The following is a 25,670-nucleotide window of genomic DNA, read 5'->3' on the forward strand; positions in this document are numbered from 1 at the left end:
CCTCTAGCATAGCTTCTTCCACATTTTGCCATGCTTCATCCACCTGATGGCTACCAGCACAGTGTTGATTTACTACAGAGAATAGCTTATAGATACTGCCCAGCTATGGTGGATTGGAATGCTTCTTGCTGGCGAAGAGACTGAACCCTACAGTTGCGTAACGGTCTGTGTGCCTCCGCGACCCACTTAGCTGGGGGGGTGTCTGTGCGACAGCCGTAGTTTCTCATACCGGTTTGATCAGTGATGAGAGGTTTAACCAACACAGTCCCCTGGCCTTTCAGGTTGGGGGGCTGAAGCATTAGTAGCGACTTATTATACAAAACTACAGTGAATCTCCATCCTCCCCGACCACCGGTGTTTTGTGATCAGGCTTCCGAGCCAAAAGGTATGGTTGAGGACCTCAATCGTCCCTCTGTCTAAGTCTGGGTGTCATGGCACATCCGTTGCAGATTGTGTTCCGAGCAGGGCACCTGGCACGGGAGTGCTTTCGTTTCTTACAAAAATACCACTCAGACGAAGATGGTCTCCTTGTCAAGGACGATGTAAGTCGAGTTTGATGGTGAAGCCACAGGTTGTTTTTGAGTCACCTCTAACGAACGTGTCCGGCCAACCATCTCTTCAAGTCTATGATGCGCTCTAGAGGTCACCGCCTGATGGAATGTGACTGGGAACTAGTGATGGAAGCGTCACACACGGACTGATCTCGGTGTCCGTTGGCTGTGGTTGCCTGAAAATCAGCATCACAGACAGTAAAGTCCAGGCTCTGAAGTAGTCAATAGTTTGTTCCCTTCTTCGTTTCCAGGTTGTCAGCAAACGTCGCGCGTGCTTGACGTCCTTGGGTTACACATGCTTCAACATCGCTCTCTTGAGAGTGTCCACAGTTCTTCAATTTAAAGGAAACAATAAGTATTGTCCCGCTAACAGGTTGAAAATTTCATGGAGATAAATGCAATATTGGAGGCTAAGATTTTCTGGACTCCAAAATGACTGGACACACTTTAGGTTTTGAAACTATTGGTGCAAGAAGTGATAGGTTTCGTCGGAAAAACTTCCGGCTATTTGCTTTAAGCAGATGATAGTGTCCATTGATCGGATCCGAAATAAGAAAAGATCGTTCTCTCTTTCGGTACCTAGCTGCTATACCACTCTAAGGAAGCAGAAGGTTGGGGTAGTGCCACGTTGCCAAAACCTAGACAGGGGAAGTCGGGATGGAGAGTTTGCATTCGAACCACGAACCTTCGGGTCAGTAAATTCGCGCTCTAACCACTAAGCCATCAATGACTTCTGGAATCCGAGAAGCCAAGATGAAACCTTGACCATGCGGTGGACTTTGACGGTAACTAGCACTTTGAACACCCGTGAGTGTGTTTCTGTAGCTGTTTATCTACACCTGACTAGTAAACATAGTTGTGGGCCAGAATCCTCATGCCATTAGATCAGAGGTGCCCGGAATGCAAGTGTTTGTGGACATACCCACACCTCCGGCATAAACCTACCAACCTCAGAAAGAAAAGATCAACATCTGAAGTTGCCTGTCGGAACAAGTCGACAGATCACCTCCTGAAGCAAGGGGACACGTACAGTAGAGTCATGGACCGGAACTACTCAAATTGCGGCATTTAGTGCTGTATGAATTTCTCCCCCTAGCATTACCGTTGCGACGAATGTCTTCGGGCTGTCTGCACTGAGAATCTACCAGCTTTGATAGCGTATCAGCCTGACATGTGGCATCAACTGGTTAGTATTCGACAGGAGAATCATAGCTTAAAAGCCTGGCTGTTCAGCGTTGCAGACGATTAGCTGTGTAAACTGGGACGCGTTCTTTATTCAACAGTACCGATGGGAGGTTTTTGGTCATTGATGAGAGTGAATTGATGCTCACCTAGTATTTTGGTGAAACCTTTTGATGGCGAACACAACTGTCAAGTCTTCACCCTCGATTTGACCATGATTTCGCTTAGTGGATGCAGTTAAGTACCAGTATTTAATCCTGGTGTGTTGTCGATAATGAGGATGATGATGGGCGTCAGTGATCCGCCCGCGTGAGCTATGGCTTTTCAGCTCCATTTGGGAAAACGTGGGTAATGACTATTCTGATGCCATACTTACATGCGCCCGACGCAACAAAATTATCCATAAGTGAACGGAGCTGGCGAGGAATAGATTCGAATTTAATGCAGACTACCATTCGTGTGGCCAGTTTCATGACACATTCTTTCTAAAAGATGTTTCGATGGATGGCGAACCGGGTGCATCGAAGACAGTAGAGATGATGCATCCGTCGGGAGTGATATCTGTTGCGTGGCAGAAATATTTTCTGGTTCTGGACGATGACCGTTTTTTTTTCGAAAATAAATCCAAACTATTTTATGGAGATGAGCAAAATACACATTTACCTGCACGAAAAATGACAACCTTAATCCTGAGTTCGACTGAGGGAGAGTTTCGTCGTGATCAAAACTGGTGACACTGATGTCATCCAATGACGAAAACTCCACTTAACCCGGTCGAAATTGCTAACTTTACACCAAATAGTAGGCGGTGAACTGGAATAAACTGTGGTGCGTTTTGATTGTCAACAATCCTCTGGAATCAAATGAAAGTGAACGTCTGTCGGGTGATGCTTCACAAAACGTGTCCCACCTTTGGGTTCTGCAAATTGAACGTATGGGTATCCAGCACAACATTGAGTCCAGGGAGATGATCCGTGAATACACGAATTCGGCTACCCGTCTTTTTTATGACAGCAGTAGAATCCGCGAATGGTGATTGGTTGGTAGGCTGGATAATTTCGGACTGTTGAACATATTTCAACTCTGCAACACGCAGTACAAAACTGTTTGGCGTCCGAACACAATCTGAAACTAGCCTTGAGATTGGTACAGCGTCCGAGATCATTTTGAAAACAAAGGATTGCTAACACGAGATTGTCTTTGAACTGTTTTGTAATATCTGTGACACAAGTCGAATGTAAGCTACTGCACGAAGATGTCAAAGAAATACTGAGAACATCGAGTTGCTCTGTCCAATCAATTTCAAGTGAATTCGAACTGTGACTTTCAGCGTTGTTGAAAATTCCACCCCCTTGAAGGGCACACTACATAATAGTTCTCCAGTTGGTTGTAAGGTTGAATGTTGCAAGGTGGCTGTCATGCCGAACGTTGTTTCGGGAGCCCCAGCTAACTGGAAACAAAGGAACGGTGGTCAGCGGATGACCTTTGCATGAGCTGTGAAATCTTGAGCCGAAATTGGAACTGGTCGTTTACCGAGCTGGAGATTAGGCAGTAAATCTCAGCAGCGGTTGGTGACACTTTTTGACGTTGCAGCCAAAAGTGATTCCGTATCGAAAAATTCACCAGACCACCCTGGGGAGTTCCAGTTTGCAGTTGCGTTCCCGCTGTCACTTTAGTTTATGGATTCCTCTTTTATCTGTGGTTATCTGACTTAACAGCAGCATGGACCAATCTTTCATATGCTATCTCGACAACCAAAATGATGATATGGATGGGACACTGAAAAAAATCCGTTCAGTTATAGCACTCTTTTGGTGCTTAACTGCCATACCACCCAAAGGAAGCACGAGGGTTGGGATACTGTCAGGTTGCCGAAGCCCAGACAGGGCAAGTGGAGAGGCAGAGGTCGGGTTCGAACCACGGACCTTCCGGTCAGTAAATTCGCACTCTAACCACTGAGCCATCTCGCTCGTGTGATACCGCTGTTTGTTGCGGCGACGCAGTCATCAGCAATCGGCCAGTCGACCATTTAAAGTGAACAGCAATGGATCCTTTTTAAGACCGACAGATGGGTGCTCGCGTGTCACCGGAAACAAGGGATGCCTGACCTACGGTGTAATGCAAGCGATGAAGCAGGTTTACTCAACAAGCTAATTATTCTAACAGAGCTCAGTGAACGTTCATTTACGGTTTGTCCATTACGAGCAAACTAGTATTGATGTCTTGAAATCCCAACCTCACAGTGACTCATTGTTTTTTTATTTTCAACCTGTAGTTTTGTTGTGGAGTTTCTAGCTGTCCGATTCCGCATCATCCATTGTGGTGGCAATCTTCGCCGAAGAATTCATTGTTTCGGTTGTTAGATGAACATTAGCAAACTCCCTGTGCGTTATTAGATCAGCGCTACCGCTCTTGCTCAGTCTGGCTGGGCAGTAATAAAGGACCTTCTGCTGTATCTATTTCGGCGCATTTTTCGAACACCCGGTCCAATGATAGTTCTTGAACTTTTAAAGTCCTAGCCAGTGCGCAAATAAAACAAGTCCGCTTAAACTACTTTGGGAATAATAGCCTTCTATATCAGTATTTGAAGGAGCTAGAAAAAAAACCGTTCAGCTGTAGCACCCTTTCTGTGCCTAATTGCCATGCCACCCGAAGGAAGCACAAGGGTTGGGATACTGTCAGGTTGCACAGGCCAAGAAGAGGGAAGTCGAGAGGCAGACCTTCCGGTCAATAAATTCGCGCTGTAGCGATTGAGCCTGAAGGAGTTAGATATGATAAGCGGGGTCATATTCCGTGAAAAATACTACACAATTATATACGTTAGCAGCATACGACATGCCTATTTACTCGATTCGTTTTGTGCACCCACTTCTTCCGGTCATTGGCGCTGTAGCGATTGAGCCTGAAGGAGTTAGATATGATAAGGGGGGTCATATTCCGTGAAAAATACTACATAATTATATACGTTAGCAGCATACGACATGCCTATTTACTCGATTCGTTTTGTGCACCCACTTTCACCGCCGCCGTTGCTAGTTGCAGTTTTGCCCATCCCCGTTGTAGCTTCCACACACTCACGTTTTTGTTAATTTTTCTGTTTGTGGGTCAAAGTCGCAAAGTTCCTCTGTAACCTTGTCCTCGGTTGTAAACACCGACGCATGCAGTTTGTGAAGCATAGGGACGGTTGTTCGGGTATCGGAGAGAAAGACCGAAGCCTGCAGGTGCTTGTAGATGAGTTTGAGGTCAGACCGGGCACGTCGGTGGTTGGCCTGACAGACAAGCGAATACTAACAACAGATTTCAAACTACTACAGCTGTTCTGCGTGCTTGATGTGTTAACGTATTCGAATACCTCCACCTGGTGCGCGGCGGCGCTTTGTTGTAGCAACATGATCTGATTGCGTGTTATCAATGTTTACGGCGTCATCGAGCCATTTTACCCACTTTTCTCATTCTTCGTTTCTGTTCTCCTCGTTTTCCAGTCGCAAGAAAGATGGCCTGGTTTTGCCACCATCGAAACCCTTACCAACTCTGCCCGGTAAAGAGGAGAAAAAGAAGAAGAAACGAGGTAAGCAATTGTTGAACAAATCGTACTCGTCCATGTACGTTTTGTGCGCGTCCCAACTGTTGGAGATGCGAACGTTTGTTCCTGTGGGTGCGGCATGGCCAATCGACGTCTGCTGTTCTAGAAGTATGGCTTACCGAAGAATGCTGGGCTTCAGTTCTTGGACAGCCAGCTGAAGTAGCCCCCAGGTGTTTGTGGGATTTTGTAGAATACATACATACTCTCGTTCGAGCACTCGTCCTCCTGTTCTAGCGTAATTATTCCGGTGAGTTGACACCAAGGGGGGAACACTGGACTCGAGCTTTGCCCTTAGCGCATATCCAATGGCCGTGCTGGGGTTTGAACTCCGGACATCTGACATTCGAGGCAAGCGTGTTACCACTGTTCTACCAGCGCACGCTGGATTCATCCGAATTTTTACGTCTGATCAGGTGAACGTGTTCGCTCTTGAGTGATATGAACGGAACTCCGACGCCTCGAGTGACGACCCAGTAACATACCTTGGTTGTGTCGGTCGATTGGCCCTCACTGTACACCGGAAAAAGGGATAAAATGTTCAGTTTAGCCATAGAGTTTGTTTAGAGACCTGAGCACTTATCAAACAGTAGGCAACCCTGGAATCAGCAAGCGGCTGTTCGATAAAGAGAATCTTCTGTCCTTCCTATTCGAAAATATTGTTCCCAGCTGTTGACTCGGAATTGAGGCGCGAAGTCCTGATCAGAGCTTTCTTTTTACTAAGGATCCATCTCCTTACTTTGGACTGCTTGTTCTCATGCTCAATTAAGTTGCTAGTGCTTCTGGCGACCTTTTTGCACCTTAAAGCTGAACGATTGGCTTTAGAGGGAGAGCTATGAGCCAAGTGACTGTTCCGTTGATCTCTTTGTAAGCTCTTAAAACTTGTCACTGGAAGGTCTTCGTTCCCCGATTTGATATCATCATCGGTTCTGGACAATATCGGAATTTTTTCTCACTTAATCCGCTCTTGACATATCTCTGACCGTTTGTCCCCACATGCGAACATTGCTTGCGAATGCTTCACAACCGATTTCTCTACTTTCTAACCACACAGCGGTATCAGGAATCTCAGATTTACCTCCGAGTAAGATGTTCGTTTGCAACACCTGCTGACTGCAGTAGGCACATGCCACCTTTGATGAGCTGAGTTTGAGCCCTAAGCTTCCCATTCCGCTGCACTTCTTTTTTTCAACTTACCCGCGCTTTAACACCTTATGGGCATTGGGCCTTTCAAACCCTACCTCGTATGGGCTTGTGTGTGCTAGGCTTTTCACCTGAAGCTCCCCGTACGACTGTTACTTGAGTATAGTATGGTGGTTTTCCCAGCAAACTGCTTATTCGCGGTTTGAACCCAAGTCGACTGTGCATTTGGATCGCTGTCTTTTGAGACGCAAGGGTGTTGCAAACTTTTGATTTCAGTTCCGCCCCTTTCATTTGGCGCTTGTTTTCCTCCGTTGTATTGCGCGCACCCTCTCCTAGTGGATATCACATATAATATCGCATCCCACAATCATCTGAGCGAGCCATTTCACGTCGACTGGGTGGTGACAACAGTGTGGAGACATTTTTAGGACAGGAGACTGCTCGGTTCATACGGCCATATCGTATGAGAGTGTTTGAACACAAAATGACTGTTCGTTCGATGTGTATCACAGGTGATCGCGCTGCATCTACACCTAGCATCTCTGTTTTCCCCAACAACTTCAAACAAGTACTTCAACGATGAGGCGCTGCTAACCGAATGTCTAGCACACTGGCGAACCTTAGAGTAGTCGTAGATCATAGTTTCATGTGACCTACTGGCCTGAAAAAATGATGCCCCGACTAGGACGTTACTTTGAACTTCAAGGACACCACCTATATCCCAAGGGGGCGAGATGGCCCAAGTGATTAGAGCGCGAATTTACTGACCGGAAGGTCCGCGGTTCGAACCCGGCCTCCGCCTCTCGACTTCTCCTATCTAGTCTTGGACAACCTGGCAGTATCCAAGCCCTCGTGCTTCCTTCGCGTGGCATGGCAGCTAGGCACCGAAAAAGTGTTACAGCTGACTGGTTGTCTTTTATCTTTTATTCCGGGACTCCTTCATTCAAACCAGAAACACGCCCACCATTCATAGGTCCACACTCTCACAAATACAACGGTACTTTTGGAAACCCCGCTTTCTCACATAAAGATCCACGCTAGCTTTCTTTCTCAGCTAGTTACTGTTAGCTTTCACGCCTCCACTCATTCTAATCCCCGTAGCAAGCAGTAAATTAGTCATTTTCTTTCTTCAACATCAGTAGTTGAAACTCTTCTTTGTGATTTAAGTTGCATTTCGTTGACCAAACCAACGTTTACCCGCATTAGATTGGCGTTATTTTTTGTGGATAAGGATGAATCGGACACGTTGACATCATGAATCACTGCTGTCCAGCATTGTACCTTGTATCCGATAGATATCTCTCGAGTCAGAATGAGACAGCTATCGTAGGTTCTTCCTCAAAAACGCAATGTGTGACTCGCTGTGAACAGATTCACAGACTTCCATGATGAGATGTCTAGAGTTTTCCTGTGCTTCACCGGTAGGTAGAGGGTGCTAATTTTCACTGGGCTTCATCGCTCTGGGACCTCGGCTTGCATCTACTGAGTCTGAGCCGGGGAATCGTGGGCGAAGACAGCTTTTGCCTCGCAGACTAATTTGAAATCCCCTCCAACTTGGGAAACAATCACTGTGGTGTAATCGGTTCATGTTGTGGTGCCATCGACGATCCATCTGTCTAGTTGGGTATGGCTAGAAATGCTTCCATCTGTAATCTAAGCCCAGTGCGACATCGGGGCGAGATGCCCCAAGTGGTTTAGAGCGCGAATTTACTGATCGGAAGGTCCGTGGTTCGAACCCGACCTCTGCCACTCGACTTCCTCTGTCTGGGCTTGGGCAACTTGACAGTATCCCAGCCCTCGTGCTTCCTCCGAGTGGCATGGCAGCTGGGCACCGGAAGCGTGTTACAGCGAACGAATTCCAGTGCGACATGGATACTCTAAATGGGCTTCTCGTTGTTGTCCAGTGATCCCTATGGTATTAGCCAATCCTCCTACCGCTCTCACTGTGTCATTTTACGTTCGATGTGGGCATTCATTGCCTCAAAACGGCCTACAACAAGTAAAGGATCATTTTATTCCTACTAAGAAATGAAATCCTTTCGAGAGGCTGGCACCCATAAATTCTGGTTGACGGGTAGCACTCCCTTCGACTGTAACATGCAAAGACGAAGCTCACTCTTGGTAGGAATCTGACGGCTGACCCAAGTCCCGGGTATCATGCGCCCAACCTTTTGCTAACCCGTGATGATCGGCGAAATTCAGTTATTAGTTGAGCTGAGTCTCAGCACATGTTACCGTTCGTAGTTATGACCATTTTCCAGGCATGTACACTGCCCGCATACCGCACATACCATGTGGATCAGGAATGTCTCCAGAAACCAGGGCCCGTCACTGGAGGTCACCATATTTATTGTTGCCAGTGCTTGGTTTTAGATGGAGATGCGCCAGTCTTGTTTTAAAAGCCGCACCTTTTTACAGCTGACCTGAAAGTTGTTTGTTCAGACTAGGCTTGATGCTTGTAGCGTACGGCAGGATTATTTGAGTAGACAGAATGTTATCCAACCTGTTGAAGGAAGTTACATCAGATCATCACCTGTCAGGCTACCCAGACCTGTGCACTAGCACAACCGGTCTTCCGAACAGGATCCAGTAACTGGTTCCAGTTGAGTTCTTCCCGCGTGTTTTGCAAATTACTCATGTCGGTGGTCCGAAAAAATCAACGATCACAGACAGGTAAGCTCGATCAACGTAACGGAACCTCTACCATTGTGTCGGCAATAGGTGTCATTCCATTCATGTGAATATACAATTCGATTCGTTTTTGGTTTCTGCGTTAAAACCTTTAAAACAAGGTTGATAAAATTCACAATTAGCCGGACCACGAAGCAAGTGAGATTGGTGAGTGTAGAAAAACAAAACCGACTCTCACGAGTCGCTCTCCACTCTGCATTTATCTCTGTAGACCCGTGAACAACACCCCTCAATTTGTTTCAGAGTGTAAAGCCTGTGTTGAGCTCTGGATGCCTAATTAAATCAAACGCTAACCAACTACAGAATGCCATGTAGTCGTGTTCCGACTCGGTGTCCAACTGCTAGGTTCTCCTCTTGTGATTCCACCTTCCAACACGGGAGATATTGACACCGGAAGTGACATTTTGTGACTATCTGTTTATCGGATAACACTGATCAACCGCTTTAATGTCTCGAATGCACCGCATGCGTGCAGCAGGCCATAGAGCCGACCTTCACATACGCTTTGGGTTCCATCATTCTCGTTGTTCCTGTGTAGTCCGACAACTGCGGACCGTCATTTAGACGGTATGATGGTTTTACGACGCCGTTAGAGCCAACCGCCTTGCCGTCACTCATTTGTTCATGATTTGTCATGCCTGCCAAGATTGGCACAACTCATGGTCCGGCTGGGTGTTTTCTCTACCGTATTTTGCTTATCATAGCACCGTTTTGAAACACCACGGTTTTTTTGTAGCACTGTATCAAAGTTCCTTCGCACACTGATTGGCCATAGGTCCCCTCTGGAACAATGTCAATATGGTTTTAGTGCCAGTATCAATCCACTTTCAGAAACCTTAGTGTTCAGGTATACACACAAGCAAGTGCGCAAGCGTCAGAAAACGATTGTATTAGGTGTGTCATTAGCCAACTAGGCTTTTACTTGTCTACCTGTTTTGTTTGTCCAACCTACAAGTACAAAATCGGTTGGAGTTTATGCAGAGGTGCACAACACAACACACGGTGACACGTTATCGCTCCATTCCATTCGTGCGTTATACTTCTATCGAGTATTTGTGAGCTCCCCGGTGTTGTCCGAACACCGGTGGTGGCCGAGCGAATATTGCGTGTGAACTATTTTCAACACAAACGATTTATGCTGCACCTCTGAAGGGAGGGCATCAGTTTGTTCCAAAGTCCCTTGGTGTAGCTTCGTTTAGACTAGAACTGAAAAAGATGGCCTCATCAACAAGTATGAGTTCAAGAACGTAATCAGGTCCTTTTTTGTGCAGTTGCTAATCTATTCAATATGGGACTGTTACGTTCCCTTTCGAAGGTTCCTAGGTCAGTGTCTATCAGAGTCAGTCAGCCAATCCCTCGTGATCCACTAAGAATCAACTGTTTGTTCGAATAGGTTTTCACTGGCTGACAGTGCCCCTCCTTGTTTATCTTCAAGTCAAATTTCAGACGCCGCTGTGTGCTTTTGAGGTCCCGCGCGTAAATGCTTGATTTTTAGTACTCCACTCACCACCACCTTCACCGTTGTTTGAAGCTGTATTCCACTCAGATGCGAATACTTCTGACGTCTAACTAATGCCAGGTTCTGGGACGCCGCTGCGGCACATATCTCCTAGAATTCGATTCAGGAACAGCGCCGTGTTGTGGGTCGGTGAAGTTCGAAAGATCAATCGTCCTAACTTTCGATGATGTGGTACAGTTGACATCGGATGGGGCTGATATTGTCGCAGAGATGAGGGTGGTGGGCTGAGTTCCCGGGTGCTTGAGCAGCGGTCCAATGGGTTTTCTGGGATAAGCCTTACTCTTGAGTTGTTTTTTTTTAAGAAGACGCGATTCTTGATGTTTTCCCCGAAGAACCGCGTATCAGGCGAGATATTCGTCTGGCATAGACAAGACTTCCTTTTATCTCCGTCTCCATAGCACTTGCAGCCATTTCTAGTTAAATGTATTTTTCCACAAGATAGTCCAGTGTATTCCCAAGTAGCTTTTTTTAGAAAGCACGAGGAGGTACTTGGTCTTTTCGAATCGTGAAAAGTAAGTTCTGCCAAGTCAGCCGTTTACGTGTAGCAGTCCACAGCTTTGATCACTGCCTGTCCATTACTCCTAGCTTGTCCTACAAGGTACCATTTACGGCGTGCTGTGGGATGAAGCCTGAACCTCGAGCGCCCCGTTCGTGCCTCCCAGCACGGTTTACGGTTTTCCGCGGGAAGGAGAACGTGGGATAACTAAATAGGGATGTATTCAGATCGGTAAACTGTCTCCCCGTTATTTTAATACCATATCAAGGAGACACTTTTTTTGGAATATTGGGAGCGCGTATTGGAGATGCTCATCCGGTTTGGGTAATCGAAAATTCCCAGGCCCCTACTCCATTTGTCTATCGTTGACTACGAATGTGATGTATGCTATCCTTAGCTGGCCTCGTATGGACGTTTTACTCGCCGGTTATCACAAGGATGTGACGCCCAGGTACTTGCTTCATGATACCCTAGAGGTCTCGGCAGAAGTTCTCCTTGGCCGAGAGGTGGTTTTGGAGACTGAGATGAAGATGAAACAATGCGAGAGGTATTTGATGCGAGTCTGTAGTATCTGGGTCTCCAGTAGACGACAGCTGCATTAGCAGTTGAGTCATTGTTAAGGCACTCCTGTACTTGTCGGAGCGGTCTGGAATAATTGAATCATTTCGATGAGTTGGTGTCAGCGATTAGTCACGTATCATTTGTGCAGTAGGTAGTCGAACTTCTAAGAACTGTGCACACTAGTCGCTTGGCTTCCAAAGCGAAGCGCTTGCACACTTTGCGGATTCCAGTTCCTCTCTTTGTGTGCAACTCTCAGCTAATCGCGGCGTGACGTTGTCAGAAACGAAACTACCAGGTGGTCCAGTACTGTCAACGATTTCAGTCAATTGGTAAATTACTGCCGTGACCTCATTACGAGTGTATGTGGTGAACAATACAGCCGACGGTTCAATCACTCACGTTATTCCAACCGCGGATTCACACACACACACACACACACACCTATTCGGATTGTATTTAATACAGCCGAGATGCAGTAAGTAGATTGCGAGAATGGTTCTTGTGGGAGCAGAAAACATACTTTCGCCTACAAATAATTAACAAGGGCCCTCTAGAGAATGCCGTGAGAATTGTAGCAGGATTGAAAACTTTAGAATGACAGTATTTCGCTTATTTCCGCAGCTGAGTACATAAGATAGTGGCTCCTGTATAACCTGAGCCCCTCCCCCACCTTGGACGCCTTCAAACTGCAGGTTACCATCCGACAAGACCTTGCTTTCTCGTGAATTTACTCCTAAACAAGGATGAGGTCTAAAGGAGTACCGTTGTTTTTCGTTTGAAGACTCCCTGTACAAATAGGAAGACTACAGCACCACGCAGCCAGTTTTGGTGCCCAGCTCTTCAATTAAAGACGCGGCCTTCTTTCTGTAACCCAGCCTTGGAGAAGCGAACCGCATGAAGGCTGGGCGGTAGTATTCCCTCAGACGATGGTGTAAGCTGATTGTTTTCTCTAATACGAATGATTTCGCTAGTCTCCCTTATAGCCATCACTAGAGAGGGAGTACAGTGCGATATAACGAGAGGAATTAGATTTCCCTTCGGAAAACTAAGACAGTCACCTGAGTAGGAGCTAGTACAATCATGTGAAGTCGGATTTAGTTCCCACATGGGAAGGGAGGGAGGGAGCATGTAGCATCCTTTACAGATTCGTCGTGGATATGCATCTCGAACTCAAGAATTCTAGTTGCAGTAGTTCCAACAGATTACCTTTTCAAGACACCAAATCATGAAAGATATTGCAGTTGTTGTGTGAATCTTGGGTGACTCCAAGTTACCATAAATCGGGCGAGATGGCTCAAGTGGTTAGTGCGCGAATTTACTGACTAGAAAGTCCGTCGTTCGAACCCGACCTCTCGACTTTCCCTGTCTAGGCTTTGGCAACCTGGCATTATCCCCGCCCTCGTGCTTCCTTCGGGTGGCATGGTAGTTAGGCACCAAAAGGGTGTTACAGCTGAGCGATTGCAATATGCTCCACAAAATCTTGCATCGAGTAGGAAACGCGGATTTCTGTTGAAAACGAGGGGTGGGATGGCTCATAGGTTGGTGCGCGAATTTACTAACTGGAAAGTCCCTGGTTCGAACCCGACCTGTTGACTTTCCCTGTCTAGGCTTGGGCAACCTGGCAGTATCCCATCCCTCGTGCTTCCCTCGGGTAGCATGGCAATCGGGCACCGAAAGGATGCTACAGCTGAATGATCTACCTTAAATCGGTGGCAGTTGGGGTGTTTTCCTCGCTTCTCAATTAGACTAGTTTGGGTGTTTTTTCCCCTTTATTCCTGTGGGGTGTCAACTTGATACGGTTCCCTCCAAGTGCCGCGGTAACCACGTGGTAGGAAAAAACTCGCAGCTACGAATTCCTAAGATTTGGATTGCGCCGCGCCATTGCTGTTGGTTCCGCATTTTTCGCCGTTTCTGTAATCGGCCGCACACACAGGCGCAAAATGACCTACTTGTGTGATAACCACACAGTTTTTCCTTCTGAACACCAATCGGTGTCCGACTCCTCCTTGGTCGGTTGTGATGGCACACAGCGGATGTACCCATGTCGTTTTTTTTACCGACTTGCACCTAAAACAACAACCTGTTGCTGCGCTTGTCACAGGTGCCTCTGCGGGCTTGTATTGTGACTCACCTGTCCAGTTATCTTAGTAAGGGGAAGAATAAACAAGCAATACTCGAATACACTGGCATCAGTCTTTTTCCTGCCGACTACTGACACTACCCGCCGGTGTTCTTTGTGAAAGCTTCGTGATGTGAAGTATGCCTTGCGAATGAACCTGGCCATTCTTATTGCGTAATAGGGCCTTTTCGTGTTACGTTTGACTCGTCTGTTCATTTTCCCGTCTTCTGTTGTAGGTAATCTATCGCGTTTACTCAAATTCAGTCGTCCGGAAAAGAAACATGAACCCCAGATTTCAGGACCCACCGGTGTTACACACGATCTTCACGTGGTATTCGATCGCGATACGCGGCAAATAAAGGTGAGTCGTTGTACCAAAGTGGGTTTCCGCCTAGTTCAGTGAAATCAAACTGGAGAAATTGCACAACGGTCCCAATGACGGGGGTGGTCATTGTTCGGGGGAGGGGGGGCATTTAGAAAGTGAGAACGTGTAGTAAAAGTATTTTTCTCAGCTTAGTTCGGGTCATGATTGGCTGTTGGGTGCAGACTTTCGACCACTCAGCTCTCGGCTTGATGCCGGACCGGCAAGCTTCCCGAATTTTGACCAATCTTGAGTGGGACGGGCTTCTCGGCCGTAGTAGCCCCTAACTGTGAGCAGTAAAGCGGGATCCCTGGGGAATTCCGCCTAACAGTGAATTGATGGCAATTTATTGTTTGTTTCTGATCTGTTTCCCTAATGTGTTTCGTCCGATTGTTCAAGTTCACGTTAATTGCCTAAAAACCTGGTGAGTCAACCTGGCTAGGCCCTTTTGTGACTTATCCCCAGCTTGAGTGTTGTTCACGTCGTGCCTTCGATTGGGAAATCTAACCTGGGTTGAGCATACGGGATAGCATAGGTTATCCAGTCGGTACACCCTTCGGATGGAGACCACCACATTCTGTGTTCCATGCACGGTTCATCCGTCTATCCGCTAGTGAGCTCCAAGTGACTTTCATGAGCAGACTGAAGTCTGGAATACTGATTCAATTATGGGTGCAGATACGTAAGTGATCCCCCCGCCCCATCTCTTGAATGTGTTCAACAGAACTTCCTTATTAACGGCTGCTAATAGTCCTCCGTTTTCTTCGTGGAGTACTGAGAGACGTTGACGATACACTATTTATGCTATCCTCTCGTTCGCGCAAGTAATTTCGACCGTGGTTTACAACTTAGTGTGTGTGTGTGTGTGTAGGGTTTTAAGGTCATTTGTTCCGCAAAACCATGGAATTCGCGCAAGTCATGTGGTCCTGATTTGTTTTGTGTGAGGTGCCGGTTACTAGGTTTAGGGTCATCTGACTTCCGGCGTTCAAGGTCACTGAAAACGCCTACCACTTACTGTTTGGTCGTTGATCGGTGGTAAGATTTGCCGTATTGAAAACATCACGCAGCACGCTGTTGTATCTGGTCAAATCGTCACAAAGCCATTCGATATGACAATGCATCGATCACCTTGAGAACAAGCTCCCCCGCCCCCATTCCGAGGATAGTCTCGTCTCGAGGCGTGCTGTTGTCCGGCCCTATTCAGTGCACTGGCGCTATCAAGTCTCTCTTTGTATGAACAGTCTTCAGTGGAATTCGTCGTCTAGCTTTCTATGCTATGAAACTGGAAGATTTTTCTGTTTCCCTCAGGCCTGTTCATTGGCTTGTATTCCCCACTACCGGCTTTATTGACTCCCTGTCCTCTTCCCCAGATTCTTTGATGAAGATTATCGCCCTGACATCACGTCGCAGATATACCGGTCGAGAAATCGCTAGAAATGTGTTGAGTGCGTCCTTAAACGACAAAGGAGCGCCATCCGAAGGAAGAGCGAAGGCTGAGGTACTGTCGAGTTGTCCAAGCGTAGACAGGAGCAATCGAGATGCAGAGGTGGGGTTCGAGATGAGTCGGTGGTTAGAGCACAAGTTTACTGACCAGAGGGTCCATAGTTCGAACCCAACCTGTGCATGTCGACTTCCCCTGTATGAGCTTGGGCAACCTGGCAGTATCCCGGGAGGTCGAGAAACGCTAGAGTGCATCCTTAAACGACAAAGGAGCGCCATCCGAAGGAAGAGCGAAGGCTGAGGTACTGTCGAGTTGTCCAAGCGTAGACAGGAGCAATCGAGATGCAGAGGTGGGGTTCGAGATGAGTCGGTGGTTAGAGCACAAGTTTACTGACCAGAGGGTCCATAGTTCGAACCCAACCTGTGCATGTCGACTTCCCCTGTATGAGCTTGGGCAACCTGGCAGTATCCCGGGACTCAGCTTCCTTCGGGTTGCGTGGCAGTTAGGCACCGAAAGGGTGCTAAAACTGAACAACTTGGGTTCGAACTACGGATCTTCCGGTCAGTAAATTCGCGGTCTAACCACTGAGTCATCTCGAGCTGCGTTCCGAGTTTGCGTCCGAATAAGCAACTCTTTTTAGTGTTTATTCAAAGTTCACCCAACGAATTATTTCCGACGTTTCTCATCCTGTGCATCAGTCACGTCTATCTCAAACATCCCCCCAGGTACAAGCGTTTAACTACCAGAGCGTCCACTTACTATAATCCCGTGAAGCCTTACTTGGCTTAGCGAAATACACTCATTTGCAAACTAATTTGTTTTTTCGAGAAACTCACCTGGAACCCAGCTGAATCTCTCGTTTGTGATGTGAAAGTGCTGCACCAGGCCGCCTCAGGTTTCAGTCGCTACAATATTCCAGGTATCGCGATACGTGTATATTCGTAATGCATTACTCATAAGGCTGCTGTCGACGGACCTTACTTGGCTTGTTTTCTAGTTTGCCCCATTGTCCTGCGTAATAATATCCCCCTTATCGAAACGAACTAGACTATTTGCATTACTGATCGTTAATCAGGTGACTGTTGCCCAACAGCTACTTGATGTGTTACCAGGTGCGATTAGAATCTGAAGGGAAGCAAGTCTTATGTCCTCGATGATCGTCTCCGTACTCTGTCAGTCTTCCGTTCGACAAAAATCCCTTCGGGATGCGGTGCGCGTTAGTCGAATGACGTGCTCATCCAGCGCCTCGGTAGATCCAAAGGCCCGCACCAGATGGACTATCGCCCTGCACCTCGATTGTGCTGCCCATCAATGTGATTTTTCGGGCCGCTTTCGTTGGCACTATGCCATCGGAATCGTACATAACAGTGCTGTGTTCGGTCGCGTAGTTACGCCGTCGTTGTCGCTCTCTTGTCTGTTCGTTCTGCACGCTTCACTTACCCGTTCTAGCTTGCTAGCTGTGAGTTTGTGTGTGTACGCGCCTACTTGTTTGCCACATGGTGAACTTATTTCTGCCTTCAGTGGTGCTTGCGTTCATGTTGTTTGTTCGCTCCTCATTGGTCCAATCGCCAACTTGACCGTCACTGCGTTTAAGACCAATACCGGATTGCACGTTGTTGTTGCAAGCCATTTGCCAAATCACATGGCTTTCGTTGTCCACGACGACCTGTTTGCAGACAAAAGATTAGCTTTTTTCCTTCGGTCAAACAGTCGTCAGTCCGTCCATTGAATCGATCGACATGCAGTGTGCCGTAGCCCAAATACATCCCACTTTTTTGGTCCATTTCTTGTCAGTCTCGTACTACAACGGTAAGATTTCGAGGCTGTCAAAACCTCTCTTCCTAGAGGGGGAATTCTGCGAGGATGCGGTGCGGCGCTTCGCCTAGTATGGAGCGAGGGCTCCACATATCCAATGGTCTTTCTTGAGGGTGCCTGAGACGTACTGCCGCAACGCGGCGTATCTCTTTGGCTTCTGTCGTCTTGATTCATACAATCGACTCGCTCTTGCGCTGCATACACCCACACCTACGTGGGGCGAGATGGCCCAACTGGTTAGAGCGCGAATTTACTGACCGGAAGGTCCGTGGTTCGAACCCGACCTCTGCCTCTCGGCCTCCCCTGTCTAGGCTTGGGCAACCTGGCAGTATCCCCGTGCAACCTTCGGGTGGCATAGCAGTTAGGCACTGAAAGGTCGCGATAGCCGAACGACATCTACGTGGACAACATAGAGATGGAAAACCCAAAATCGCAAAGCGTGCACATGGAAACACATCCAGGTAGACGGAAGTGAAGACGGTTCATCTAGAGGGTTTATTCTAATACAACTCATGCTTTGCCTGTTGTCTTGTGTCTCACTTGCATTACCCTAATCCATTTTGGGACAGTGACCTGTATTTACTCGGCCAAATTATCGGTCAAGCCAGGTTCAGTCAAGAACAGACCGTTATTTTAGTCGGATAGTGCATCAACGATTGACAACGGTTAGTTCTGATCGCTTGTAAAAAGGGCCAATCTGTGGAATGCACCCAGAACGTATGGTGCGGATGCTAGTTACGAACGAATCTGGCGCGACCTTGTTAGGTTGCATGCAACCAACTTTGTGCGCAGAAACTTCCATTCACACGTAACTCATCATCGACAGCGTGACATCAGTGTTCAACACCGATGCTTCACTGCCGTACAACCATGATTTATTGGAAAGCCTTATTGTAAAGAAAAGAATAAAGGTGGACGGGGAACGGACTTAGTGCTAGCTTACCACCATCATTCCGAGGTGCCTACACCTCCAGACATTCACTCAGGCACTTTGAATAGAGACTGACAACAAGAAGGTCACTGACATCGGTTGGTAGCCATATCTTGTAGTGTTTTCAACCAGGCACAGTGAGGATCACATGGTCCCCATCCTGGAAGGCGAGTAGCACCGACAGCACCCAAGCGTTTCGTGATCTCCTTCACACTCCTCAAGGGTTGGCCACCTCTCCGAATCACACGTAACTGCGGGAAATGAATACTTGTGTAACTTCGGTTCTGTCCAAAACCTATTAGCTATTTGACTGAGTTATCGAAAAAAACGAAGTATACGTTGAAAGAATGACTCCTCTCGGTAACACAGCACACAGTTGGCAAGTGCAAGGCTACTCTGCAGATGTCACAAACTATGGTCGGTAGTTTTGAACAAGAGGTTGCTACACTTGATCCACCAGTAGGTTATGTACAGTACATTTCTTGTGTTTTGCCAGTAAACTGGACCGAATAACAATCACATGATCTTATGCCACGAACCACATTTTTTCATTCCATCAATCTGCGGCCGCGACAGTCACTGGGATCTACTTCGAGCTGCGCTGAACTGCAGTTCCTCCACTCATTCATTTTCCTGGTGGTGTTCCTGATTATATAACTACGTGCTTTTTCTCGCGCACAACCCACAGACCCAACCCACTTATGATTCATGAACGAACGCAGTAGACCACGCACATCGTGCACGTGATCAGTTGCCAATTGGCGTCCATTGTTATTACTAATCTTAGTAATCTAGTCTATCTTAAACAGACCAGGAATTGACGGATGTATTTAAACACGTTCACTGTGAACGGATTCCAGACACGCTGATTGAACTTACAAGCAAACAGAGTTAGGACCGAGTGATGCCTGTGGATCGCAACGGATCAATAGAGAGACGGCTCTCCCAATACCAATCGGACACGAGAGAGAGAGAGAGAGGGAAGAAAACCAGGCCGAAATACACCGAACAGTAGAGGTACGAATTTCGACTCGTTAAAAAACGCATCGGTTATCGGTCACAGCGGCTGTGATGGTGGTTGAATATTTTTGTTTTGTCAGCGAATGGACATTGCACCTGGGACGAACATGGTGAGAGTTTGACCTGCATGTGCCCTCTCCCTGCTCGACCTCATCTACCACCAGACTTTTAGCCGGCAGAAGCCGGAGAAAGTGAATCCAGCGTTGTTGCAGATTCTTTTGAGTTTAGTCACTTTGGGGGTTGTTTTAATAAGCTTCCGATAGTCTCACTCAGTGTGTCTGCAGCTGTCTTTTCAATAGCTTGAACAATGCACATGAACGACAGATACTGGGAAAGTGTTTTTCTAAAAACAATAGTCCAGAGAGCCAGGTCAAGGCTCGTGGTATCATCCGTCACACATTGGGCTTAGTACATCAGTACATGTACTGACGTGTATGTGCAGTACATCAGTATATCGCCTCCACAAACGAATACGCTTGGCACTGTCAGACTAAAGTAGTCATGTCGCACACACATTGGTGTCACGACAGACAATGCGCCATCTTTGGTCATTGTCGCCTAATTGACGCATTGTCTAAAGCTGCTTCAGTCTCAAGCCGAGTGTCTGAGCGTCCTGCACTTGTAGCATGCAGGAGTACATTAGTTTCCGCTGAGTTTTGCCGCCAACTCAACTCCAGGTTCTATATTTTAAACTTTGCAAACTCTGGCACTTGATGTGGTCATTTCTCAAAACCTACTCCACTACTTATGGTGTGTGGTTCGCTCGAATACCGCCAACTCAATCTGTGACTTTCGAAGGTGATTCAGGATTCGCAAAACGGAAGACTCGGTCTGAAAGCTGACACCCAGTCGGTCACCATAACTATTGCCTCGATTTGTTTTGAAACTCACAGTGATTTTTCACGAACTTCATGTGCAGACGAACAAATATACTGCCCTAGCCCGATTTCGGTGACCTATGTGAACAACTTCAGGTTTTTGCCTGTCACAATACAGCTTCCAGGGTCTGGTGCACTGTCCAGTTGTGCTGGCCACTTTCGTTGTCGACATTTTCGACTGTCAACCGTTTGATTCGTCACACCAACGTGCGCCCTCATTTCTTACCTCTTGGGTGCACAAAATATCCGCGACACATTTCTCGGTCCCTGGGCAGTTTGATGCTGCGTGTGTGTCTGGTCTGCTGGCACCATTCCCGTGTGCTTGCCACACTGACCTTTTTTTCAAACCATGATGCTCTGCACCAGTTGGGCGAAAACTGTTCCATCTGCGAGGCCCAAGTGAATGCTCACCCGATCGTTAAAGCCCCAGAGTCAAACCAAAGGTGTGCCTTTCGTCATAAGCCAGCTATCGTGTGATAAAGTTCACTTGTCAACGTCGTGCCCTCCCAGTAAAGCACCTCAATGAATGGTTACAATGATAGGTAGGACAGTGTTTAAAAGAGTAATGATAGTGTTATACTCATGGGCTCTGACGTCGGTGCCGATCACCGGTACTGCGTGTTTTTTTATAGATTACATGACTGGAACACTGGTGATTGAGCTTACTGACCTGGCGAGACAGCTGAGTGGTTAGAGCACAAATTCGCTGATTAGAAGCTCCGTGGTTCGAATCCGACCTCTGCCTCTCGAATTCCCCTGTCTAGGCTTGGACAACCTGGCGGTATCCCAGCCCTCGTGCTTCCTTCGGGACCTGGCGGTTCCCAGCCCTCGTGCTTCCTTCGGGTGGCACGGCAGCTAGGTACCGATAGGGTGCTACAGCTGAGCGACTTTTTTATCCGGTCAGAAGGCAGCAATACATTCTGAAAACTTATCCTCGGATATTTTTTTTAAATTCTTCACCTTGAGTAATGTTTCGGGTTCATCTAGATCCAAAAGGGAACCTATCTATACGATCTATGGTCTTCCCCGCTCCCATTGGTGCCCATCCTCACTACGCACTCTTGAGCTTTATCAAATAGAAATTTTGTTTTATCCGGAGGTCGACGTGCGTTTAGAAACGTTCCGAAAGAACAACCTATCCACTGAGGTTAAAATAACAACTTTCGACACTGGGAACTTTGGAGTTTATCCTGACTTTGATGTAATTCACTGGTTCACGGCATCACTGGTAATTGCTAGCTGGGCCTATCAAATGAGAGTCGACGGATTGCAAGTGTCTTCAAATGCACTTCCCTGCTCAGGTCCCAATAGCTCCGGGAATACATTGATGCTAAAGATTCAAAGTTTTCACCTACCTCCATGATGTGCCAGTCTACGTGCTTGTTTGCATAGTTCCGTTTAGAAACCGCTGCATGTTTTAGCCACGTGCCATGCCATCTTGTCGATGACTTACTTTACGATTGGTGCAGTCTGTTTATCACTGCTTGTGACATTCATTCAACTCAATACAGGATTCCCAACCCAGTTCGAACGATGCGCCCCCCACTCACAAAATATATTTGATCCGAACGAAATATTCCGCATAGTATCCAAACTAGGCGCAAGCGATGAAGAGCACACAAACGGGTCATCATCATTTCCCTATCCGCACTTAACAAATCTAGACCACTAGATGAACAGACCCTAGTGAAAACACGATAACTAGTCTAATTTTGAGAAAGATATCCGTAAATGAGACAGGTGTGATAGTTTTTAGTTAGTGCTAGGAATCATGGAGGGTTACTTGAAACGGCACAACCGTTGGCGTTTTCAGCTTGTATCGTTCAGCTGCCATGCCACCCAAAGGAAGCAGGAGGGCTAGGATATTATCAGGTTACCCGAGCCTAGATAGCGGAAGTCGAGGTGCAGAGGTCGGGTTCGAACCAGGGTCAGCAAATCTGCGCTCTAACCACTGAGCCGTCTCGCGCCCTGTATGGTCAATTAAGAGCATGAGTTTCTACGTATATACCGGCACAGATGTAGGCGAGACACTGATAATTGTCGCTGTTGCCGAATGAAAGAGAGGGCGTAACAAGGGCTCAAATTTCCGGTTTTGGCAAGTGAAACGGAACTTTCTAAAGGAGCCAATAAAATTTGTGGGACTACGCTACGACAACCAGGATCACAGTACTACTCGCATGCGGTTCGCATCTGACAAATTGACGACTGTGCTCAAACCAACAGACGATTCCACAGGCTGTTGGCCGCAACGACTGTGTTTGATTCTAAGCGCCTACACTAATGAAAGGGTCAATTTGGAAACCACTCTCTGCCGCTTGTGATTCGTCAGCGTAATCTGGACCAACGAATTTACACAAGAATCGTTTGAGAAAGGTAACTCTCATCCCAGACAGCAAAGAAAAAGCACCATGAAAACGTAGAATAGATATAGAATAGATAGCCGAACACTAAGAAAGTGGGCTTGGTAGCACGCACTGTAGGTGCACCGGATACAACATCATGTTCGTTTGAACAATTCTCTTGTGAAAGCAAATTATGCGACTACAATAACCGCCCACAAACAAACAATTACGTGTTGTCCGGCAGTTTCTATTCGTGGTGCTGCATGTCTAGAGAATCCTTTCTGACAGGCGGACCAACCGACTGGCACAACCGGTACAATTGATGAGGTAGTGGGTTCAAGCATCTCCACACATAAATTGCCATTTGGATACCGCTTGGAAAAGAGTCACTATATCATCTGATGTTCCGTTTTCAAACGCTCGTCACTCATTTGTCTTCGTCCTTCTTTTGTACACTTCCGGATGAACGTCATTCGTGAAAGGTATACTGTTATTCCTCCGATATTGCAATGTACTCGAGTCAAACCGTGCAACGCAACGTAGCTTCTTACGTTTGTTGGCAATCCGTATGCAGCAGCAGCATTCAGCTATCTCATTTCGTCTAGCTCTTCTGTTTCACACACCGCATCCATAAAATTTTGTAAACTGACGAAACAAAGTGTAGAGAAGTGGTGTCTTTTCCCAGTCTCTCATCTGCTTCCGGTCCGAAGGACAGCAATCAATTCACTCGAGTAAACCTGTTCCAAATGGCGTTCAAGAGTAGCGAATTCGCGGGTGGTCGGGGCGAACGGTGTTTCACTGATCGACCGGGGTATGGGCACGTGATTTAACCTGGCCCATTTGCCCGAGAGGGAGCATCGTATAGAAATACACGACTTGAGCGTATACCAATTTCTGGTTGATGTCTCCAGCCAGATGGCTCAGTGGTTAGAGTGCGGGTTTATTGACCGGAAGGCCCGTGGTTCGAACCTAACCTCCGCATCTCGACGTCCCCTGTCTGCATGGCAGTTATCTGACAATATCTCAGCCCTTGTGCAACCTTCGGATGGCATGGCAGTTAGGCACCGAAAGGTGAACAGTTATTTATTATTATTTTTATCGTACAAGTCCGTTGTCAGCAAATGAAAGGTCAGATTACCCTATGCGTGTGTCATCGTTTTCTATTCGTCTATGGTTTCCACCAATCGTCTGTCTTTTTCATATGCGCAGGGTCTTCCCGAGGCATGGCGCCTGTTGCTCATGTCGTCGAATATATCGGAAAAGGAACAGCAGCAAAACTCCGAGATACTCCTTGAGGTTCTTCACTGTTTCGATGAGACAGCTAAACACAAGGACAAATACATGACCAACATCTCCAATGTGACCAGTAAGTTGAATGACCGACCGATCGGTTGTCCGCTCTGCAGTTGGCGTTTCTAATACCGTTGTTATCGCTCGCTCGTTCGTTTGATTTTATTGCATTCCTAACCTTGAAATGCCATGCTTTTGTGAAAGCAGTTCGACGTGACACTCTTGGAAACACAATTTTTGTCCACACAGTGCTCTACCTATCGATGCGCCTGTTTCCCTTTTCTCGATCCTTTTCATTGTTCAATTCTTCCTACCAAATTGCTCGAAACTCTGGAATTATCGATTCTTATTACCGGCTTGTCCCCCTGAACTAATAGCTCTACTGATAGTTTGCTGCGTGGTCAACGAGAGGGCACTCAGCCTCTGCTGGGGGTCCTAGAAGTTATTGAGACGGTGGGGCGCCCATCAGGCAGCAGCTATTTGGGTTAAGTATCACCATTGTGTATGACGGAAACGGAAAGTCGTTTTGGGGTGGGAGGAAGGAAACGAGTAGGGGCGACCGGTTGGACAGTGATCCGAAAACCAAAGGGGCGCAAGAGCTAACAGGCAAAATTCAATAGATAGTCCTGGCAGTATCGCTGTCACGATCGGGGGCTGGTTGGTTGTACGGTGACCGATAAACATGGCACAAGCATTTGTCCCACAGAGAAAGATCAAACTGAAGCCAACGTAGTTAACAGTCACAGGGCGCTGTGAAACAGATAGGCCAGAGTGGATGTAGGCACGCATTCCACCGGAGGAAAAATTGACAACGGGCGAGGTCACCAGATCCGAAGATTTGGATTTCATCGATGAACATTACGAAGGACAAGGATTACCAGATGGAGTTGTGGTTGCGATTCAGTCCTCGGAGCTTTTGAAGTTGCTTGAGAGGGCATATGTGTGTAGTCTGTAATTAAAGGTTTGCTTGGTTATTTTGAAATTGGAATGACGAAATACACAAACGTGGCGATAAATAGGTAGCCTGAGTCATTTCCCATCGGTATCAGACCGAAATCTCTTCCCACCGAAGGCCGCTTCGAGTATATCGAACCAGAGGACGAGTCATTTAAATCGCGGTTCTTTAGACACATCAGAATGCATGCTTTAGTCACTGTTTCCAACCCAGATTACCGAGGGCTTTCCGGTCATACTGCACTTTTCATCAGCATGTGAATACTGCGCAGCGTGATCGAGTTTGCCGGACATCTGTGACACACGGACCACGGGTGAAATGAGTCACGCCATCTGACATTGCCAAGGCGCCAACGAAAATAGACTTGAATCGCTGGATAGTACGTCCGCGCAGCTGTCCGACGTTAACACCCGGCCAGTGTTGCGGTGATAAAGAACTGATGGACTACACGCGCAGTTTTTAACAAATTAATGTGGTTCGAACGATCGACCGAGGCCCATAATAAACCCACTTCGGTATTTAATTTTGACTTACAGATTGGTTTGTATTACAGGCTCACAGTAGGCCTTCAGTGGAGAGGCTGTTCAAGATACAGGACCGAAAATTGTCTCAAATCTCGTTCCAACTTGTAACCTACTGTAGTAACGGTATTTTCCTCAGCTTAGCTTAGGGTCTGAGCCTCCCAAGCTAGCGTTCACGTCAAAACAACCACCAAAGGTTCGCAAGGTCTATTAATGCCCAAAACGAAGTCAAGAACAGTTGTACAGCGCTTCGTATATATAGCGTAAGCGGTTA

General features: G+C 47.1%; 2 protein-coding genes across 2 annotated transcripts in view; one reads left to right on the forward strand and one right to left on the reverse strand.

The window, feature by feature from the left end:
• Positions 1-9,783, reverse strand: part of T265_02123 (hypothetical protein) — a gene marked incomplete at both ends in the record, with an annotated part of 35,523 nt that extends 25,740 nt beyond the window's left edge. The window contains 3 exons of the mRNA XM_009166282.1: positions 4,812-5,002; positions 5,799-5,826; positions 9,650-9,783. Of these exons, the coding sequence (XP_009164546.1) occupies positions 4,812-5,002; positions 5,799-5,826; positions 9,650-9,783 (353 nt within the window). The remainder of the gene's footprint in view (positions 1-4,811; positions 5,003-5,798; positions 5,827-9,649) is intronic.
• T265_02122 (hypothetical protein) overlaps positions 1-25,670 on the forward strand; it is a gene marked incomplete at both ends in the record, with an annotated part of 54,615 nt that overhangs the window by 8,618 nt on the left and 20,327 nt on the right. Inside the window, 3 exons of the mRNA XM_009166281.1 lie at positions 5,216-5,301; positions 14,079-14,203; positions 23,840-23,996. Coding sequence (XP_009164545.1) covers positions 5,216-5,301; positions 14,079-14,203; positions 23,840-23,996 — 368 coding nt within the window. The remainder of the gene's footprint in view (positions 1-5,215; positions 5,302-14,078; positions 14,204-23,839; positions 23,997-25,670) is intronic.

Source organism: Opisthorchis viverrini (genome assembly GCF_000715545.1).
Source record: "Opisthorchis viverrini unplaced genomic scaffold opera_v5_24, whole genome shotgun sequence".
NCBI classification, from domain to species: Eukaryota; Metazoa; Platyhelminthes; class Trematoda; order Opisthorchiida; family Opisthorchiidae; genus Opisthorchis; species Opisthorchis viverrini.